The following is a 6,472-nucleotide window of genomic DNA, read 5'->3' on the forward strand; positions in this document are numbered from 1 at the left end:
ATCTTATTTATTTGTCTCATGGACTCATTTCCTGAAGCAAGAGGCACTTGGAGACAGCATCCTTCCCCAAGGACCGGCTTTCAGTGCCAGCCACATGTAGGAGGCTTACGGGGCGGCTGAAAGCATTGCACTGCCCCGCAGCAGCATCCGCAGCACTCGGCTCCCTGTGAACATACAGCTGTCATAAATCCTTTCTCCCTGTGTTGTTTCTTGCAGGTAAACTATGACCACTTTACTATTAGTGTTTGTGTGTTTGCGAGTCATCACCACAGCCATCTCTGTGGAGCTCTCAGGTACGTGCCCCGGGGTGTGGGAAAGCGGGGCTGAGCGATGTGCTGCATTCTGGTCCAATCCCCAAACGTGGGCAGCTGCCAGAAATAAGTGTACCCAAGATCTGCTCTGCGTACACACAGGGCTCTTCTCTTTGGATGGCTGCTATGCCATAGTCTGTCATTGTTCCTGGGCTTGGGGACCCAGGGAGATAGCTCCAGGCAAAGGCAGATTTATGGGGAAACCAAGGGAATTTCAGCATTCCCCTTTCTTAAACCCTATCAGGTGTGATCTCGTATCATGGGCAGCAGCTACACTGCAGTAGGGCCCTTCATTCCCTTCATTCCTACATCCAGCACTGGTCCAAATCCCAAAAGCAACCATGGCGCAAGGGTCACGGTTGTAACTCCCCTTTTGCAAGTTATTTCCAGCCGACTAGATCAAAAAGGGTGTGTCTGAATATGTGGGTACAGGTTTACAAAGCAGATATAGGCGTTGGAGCATATGGAAACACTGGATATTTTGGATTAAATGCGTTATTGATGTAACCATTGCTTTTTCTGGGAACTGGCAGACAGTAGTGATGGCCTGGAAGTGAAGATACCTGAGCAGTCTCCCCTGCGTGTTGTCCTGGGAAGCTCCCTGAACATCCCCTGTTACTTCAACATCCCAGAGGAACAGGACACCAGTGCTCTGCTGACCCCACGGATCAAATGGAGCAAACTCTCAAACGGGACCGAAGTTGTCTTGCTAGTGGCCACCGGTGGGAAAATCCGTCTCAACACCGAGTACAGGGAGGCGATCTCTTTGCCCAATTACCCCGCCATTCCCACCGATGCCACCTTGGAAATCAAAGCGCTGAGATCCAACCACACTGGGATTTATCGCTGTGAAGTGATGTACGGGATTGAGGACAGACAAGACACAATAGAGATCCTAGTGAAAGGTGAGATCCTGCTCTTGCTCTTTCCTCTCAAGATCTTGCTGCCTGGCCTGGGCAGAAGGGAGGAAGAAATATATGGGCAGAGGAGGTGCTGCTCTCCCCGTAGGCATAAATCCTTTAGGTCGGATCACAGATGAGGCCCTGGGCAGATGAGCAGAAGCCATGGGCCAGGCATTTACTTTAGCAGGCTAGGACCAGACTGGTTTGTTTAAACCAGTAAAATGACTCATGGCAGAATATATGGCAATAAAATTACTCTTCTGGCAGAAGGTGAGTTACAGAGACAGCAAAACGACGTCCTTGGCAGGAGGTGGTACTGGATACGCTGGGCTATTGCTCAGAGGCGTGAAGCTGGGTCAGGGCTGTTATAAGACCATTTATTTCTTCCAAACATTTTAGGAGATGGGATGCCCTCAGCTGGAGAATCGGTCTGTTCTGGAAAAACTTTCCCCATAGTCTTGCAAAGTCCATCCTAGTAATCGGTGGATAAAATAGCAAAAGTTAAGTTTCCTACAATCCTTATATTTATCGTGGGTTTTGCTTTCAGTGTAGGCCAGGGAGACAGCTTCCACTACAACGGTTAACCAGTGGGTCTCTGCTGGTCGCGTACACTGGAGCCTATAGCTGACAGTGGAGGCTGGGAGCCCCCTCATTGCCTCCTGGTGAATTTTCCACTTCATGGTCTGCTCAGGCCAGATCAGAGTGTACAGATAGCCATCCTTTGTGAAGGTCCCTGTTCATCAAAAAGTACAACTCAGAGAAGTTTGCAGCAGATCTGGAGATTTCAAGTGGATTTACCTCTTGTTTCCTGCGTGTTTGTATGGTGGGTGACACCCTGCACCCTTGGTCCTGAGCAGGACCTTGAGGGGTTGCAGCTTTCCAACCTGCACAGCAGCACGGTCCCTGCTCCACCCCACTGGCTGATTTCTGAACCATGCATTTAAAACACTGCACAGAGCTGTATCAGGAAAGTATTGAGTCCTTCTGACAGCAACATAGCTCTGCGTTCTGGGCGATGGGTTTCCTCCCAGTGTTCACACTACTATTCAGGTGCAGGCTTTTAATGCACCGTGACATTGTTACAGCACCATGGGAGAGCAGTCGCTGTCCTAGGTCACCAATGTGCTCCACAAGGTCCTGTGAAAGGAGCCCATCAAGTCACCCTTGGCCTGAGATGCTCAAATACAGACAATCAGCATAAATAGTTCATTGTTCCTAGTTGACATGTAGTCTCTGTTCTCTGAATCCCTAACTTCTTTGGGAGGAAAGGGGCTGGTTCCTCTCTAGCAGATGTGTGAGTGATGGCCATCGTGTTTTCCAGGCATCGTATTCCACTACAGAGCAATCTCCACAAGGTACACCTTGAACTTCGAGAAAGCAAAGCAGGCCTGCATCCAGAACAGCGCTGTCATTGCTACTCCCGAGCAGCTGCAAGCTGCCTACGAGGATGGGTACGAGCAGTGTGATGCTGGCTGGCTGGCTGATCAGACTGTCAGGTAATGAACAGTGGTGGGGAAAGGAGAGCCACGGCAGGGTCATTAGGGAAGGACTTCTGTAATGAAGCCACCAACTGAAAACGGTTGACAAACTGTTGCTAAATAGCGGCTGTTGTAATTGCTGGTGTGCAGAGGGAGGTGGTGGGTAGCAAGCCACTCTCTGCCAGGAGGGAATCTATAGTAGGAAAGTAGAGTGACCACTGTCCTCCTCAGCCGGTGGTGACATTGAGCGAACAATGGCTTAATCCTGATCCTTCATCCTCCGGGAACAAAACAGATGCTATGCCAAGACCCACAAGTGTGGCTCAGCCGTACCGAGCTGTGCATCCCCCACGAGGGAGGCACCTTGGCCTGTTGTCTTTGGCCGATGCTCCCAGGGACCTGCTGCGCTCAGGACCATCAGAGGGAGGGCAGGACAGCAGATCATCCTTCCCCTTCCCCATAACCCAGGAAAAGCCATGAAGCATCACACTGCGCAGTGCTCAGCAGCTCCCTCCCAGCCTCGCTGCGGCTGCCAGGGTCCTGCCCCCCCAACTCCTTATGCACCCTCTCTCCCCCAGGTACCCCATCCACTGGCCCCGGGAGCGCTGCTACGGTGACAAGGATGAATTTCCTGGAGTGAGAACCTACGGTGTCCGCGAGCCAGATGAAACCTATGATGTTTACTGCTATGCAGAGCAAATGCAAGGTAATTTGGGGCTTTTATTGTTACTAGACGCAGAAGCAGCCAAAGCTCTGATCATGCCCAGACTGGACAACAGTAAATACAGAAGCAAAGGGCCTAGAGGCAAAACGGGTTAAAGATGAAAAAGCACATAGCCCAGCAAGGCCAGGTGTTCTCTACAGTCTCTTTGTTAGACCTTGGACAATTTTAATGTCAAATGACTAATGCAGTACAGCGGGTGGAGTCCGTCTAGCCTCCACCAGAGCCCATGCCATCCTGCGTGTCTCTGGTCATCCATTTGAGGGTGTGACATTCAGGCGTGTCCATCACCCATACTTATGCCAGGGATCCATTGAAATATTCAGCACGTCAGAACTGAAATTGTCCTTTATCTTCCTCTTGCCCTGTGGCTCCAGCTGGTTTGATGCGTTTTGCTCCAGTTGTATTCGGTCTGCAAGGCTCCCTTTCTTCTGGTCTTTATAGACAGTCACCAACAAGGGGTTGCAGTTCAGCTGTAATACACAGGACTTTTCATCTTATCCAGACTGTCAGGAGTGGGAAGGGGAAAGAAAGGGTATCGGGATTAAATTCTACAGCTAATTCCTGTGCTAACGGATGGTGTGACTGCAGGTAAAGTCTTCTATGCCACCGACCCTGAGAAGTTCACCTTCCAAGAAGCTTTCGACAAATGCCGCAGTTTGGGAGCTCGTTTGGCCACCACAGGAGAGCTGTACTTGGCCTGGAAGGACGGCATGGACATGTGCAGCGCAGGCTGGCTGGCCGATCGCAGCGTCCGCTACCCCATTTCCAGAGCACGGCCCAACTGCGGAGGAAACCTGGTGGGCGTGCGGACGGTGTACCTGTACGTCAACCAAACAGGGTACCCTCACCCCCACTCTCGCTACGATGCCATCTGCTATAGCGGTGAGTGCATCGAGGCTGTGGGACTAAGCAATACGTATGTCTCTACATATCAGCAAGCAGGAGCTCCCTGGCCAGAGCTAACCTCTTGCTGTTTTGTTTTGGGTTTGTTTTTTTTTTAAAAGCAAGGGGGAAAGCAGGTTTGGCAAAGGACTTAGTCCCCCGTTCATGTTCAGGTAGGAAGCAGAGTCCAGAAAGAGCACGGATGCCTGCCCTGTACGGGAGGGCTCTGAGGAGGTGGGTGTAACACGGCCCTCTTCTCTCTGGTCCTCCCACGCCTTCCAGCTTTGGTAGCTCTCCAGGAGACATGGAACAGAGCTCAGGTGCTTCAGGTACAGGACTTTGAATGCTGAAGATGGAAGAGAAGGAAAAAGAGAACAGATCTGACCCTGAAGATGTGTATAGTGCTGTGATGTGGTACAGACACATGCCTGGGTTTCCATGCTGGGATAAATCGGAGACTGCAGCAGTCTCCGGCAATTAGAAATGGAGCAGAATTGCACCTAGGAGGTGGAGAGCATCCGAGCTACTCCCTTTCTTCTAATTGTACTCTTGTCCCTGCAGCAAGGAGGGGGCGAAGCACAGTGGTATATGGTCTATACAGGGAAACCAGAGGCTAACATTCAAATAGGATTGTCATCTTTAAAAAAATAACAATATTTTAAAATACGTTTTGAAATCCCTTTGATGCAGACCTATTGTGCCCAGACGCATGTGTGATCAGTGTGTCAGGAGGCCCTGTAAAACCTCCCAGGCCCCTTGGAGTTATCCAGCTACGTGGCCAACCTAAAGACTGGGCCACCAAGCCACAGCCTTCTGGTTACCTCAGGGTATGCATCTGAAGCTGCTGAGTACAGCCAGAACTTGTCTGAGCATCTCTACCTAATTCTCTGAATCCCTTGAGGTCTGAGAGGTACTGGCTAAAATGAACTAGCAGGAAAACGGAATTGGAAATAAATAGAGCAGAGAAAGCAGTATTAGGGGAAAAGCCTGACAGTGTCTCATTATCTCTCCCTCCCCAGCTGAGACCTGCCTTGCTGCATATCCAAGATACCCCATCCCTCGCTCACCTGCCTGGTTCTGTTTTATGCTGCTCTTTAAACCACCATCCTTGCTGTAGGCTAACCTGCTCAGTGGCGTGTTAAGCACGTTCTCCTACACTCAAGGGATGTGATTTGAGCAGAAAAGTGATTTTGGAGGGGAAAGGTGGGAGTTGTTTGAATGTATTTGGTACAACAAGTGGCCTTGGCTGTCCTGGTGATGGGGTTAGCATGCTTACATCTGATGAGCTCTTAAGTCGTCGCCTGGGCAGAGCAGAAGGAGATAGTGATCCTGGTGAGACTTCATGCATTGAGTGTGAGGATCCAGTTGTCTTTCTCCCACAGCTCAGACCTGCTGTGGAGGTTATCCAAGCTCTCCTACTTCCCTCCGGCCACCTTAAATTCCTTGCAGCAGGCACTAGAGGTCAGTGCAGACTTGGATATGGGCAAGGTGTTCCCGGGAAGGAGAGCTGGGAGGAGAGCAGGGAAAGAAGTCCTCTCTGATTTACCAGCCTTGGTACCTTCCCTGCTGGGGTGTTGTAGAGAGCCATTGTGGAGGAAGGAAAACCATTTCTTTCACCAGACCGTCATGATTTCCCTGCTCCTCTCAGAGCCAGCAAACACCCAGCTTCTTCTCGGAGGCAGCACCAGCGCAGTACACCTTGCTAGACTGACCATGTCCTCTCTGATCGCTGCTTTGTCTCCTGATGTAGGGGACGACGTTGAGACTCTGGTCCCAGGGCAGTTCATCGATGAGACGGGAAGCGAGCTTGGCAGCGCTTTCACTGTCCAGACCGTCACCCAGACCGAAGTGGAGCTACCTCTGCCACGCAATGCCACGGAGGAGGAGGCCCGTGGCAGCATCGCCACCCTGGAGCCCATTGAAATCACACCCACCGCCACCGAGCTGTACGAGGGCTTCACTGTGCTGCCGGACCTCTTCGCCACCAGTGTCACAGTAGAGACAGCTGCCCCAGAGGAGGAGAACGTGACCAGGGGGGATGTCACAGGGGTGTGGGCTGTACCCGAAGAGGTCACCACCATAGCCTTAGGCACTGCCATCACCACTGAAACAGCAGAGGTGAGCTCGGTGGAAGAGGCCATGGGGGTGACTGCCACACCAGGACTAGAGTCTGCC

At 51.5% G+C, this 6,472-nt stretch overlaps 1 protein-coding gene across 1 annotated transcript in view; it reads left to right on the top strand.

Annotated features, from left to right (window-relative positions):
• The first annotated feature begins 223 nt into the window (after positions 1 to 223).
• Positions 224 to 6,472, top strand: part of ACAN (aggrecan) — a 30,117-nt gene continuing 23,868 nt past the window's right edge. The window contains exons 1-6 of the mRNA XM_009335234.1: positions 224 to 293; positions 845 to 1,216; positions 2,535 to 2,709; positions 3,270 to 3,397; positions 4,004 to 4,297; positions 6,048 to 6,469. Coding sequence (XP_009333509.1) covers positions 224 to 293; positions 845 to 1,216; positions 2,535 to 2,709; positions 3,270 to 3,397; positions 4,004 to 4,297; positions 6,048 to 6,469 — 1,461 coding nt within the window. The remainder of the gene's footprint in view (positions 294 to 844; positions 1,217 to 2,534; positions 2,710 to 3,269; positions 3,398 to 4,003; positions 4,298 to 6,047; positions 6,470 to 6,472) is intronic.

The sequence above is a fragment of the Pygoscelis adeliae genome, unplaced genomic scaffold, assembly GCF_000699105.1.
Source record: "Pygoscelis adeliae isolate BGI_AS28 unplaced genomic scaffold, ASM69910v1 Scaffold21, whole genome shotgun sequence".
NCBI classification, from domain to species: domain Eukaryota; kingdom Metazoa; phylum Chordata; class Aves; order Sphenisciformes; family Spheniscidae; genus Pygoscelis; species Pygoscelis adeliae.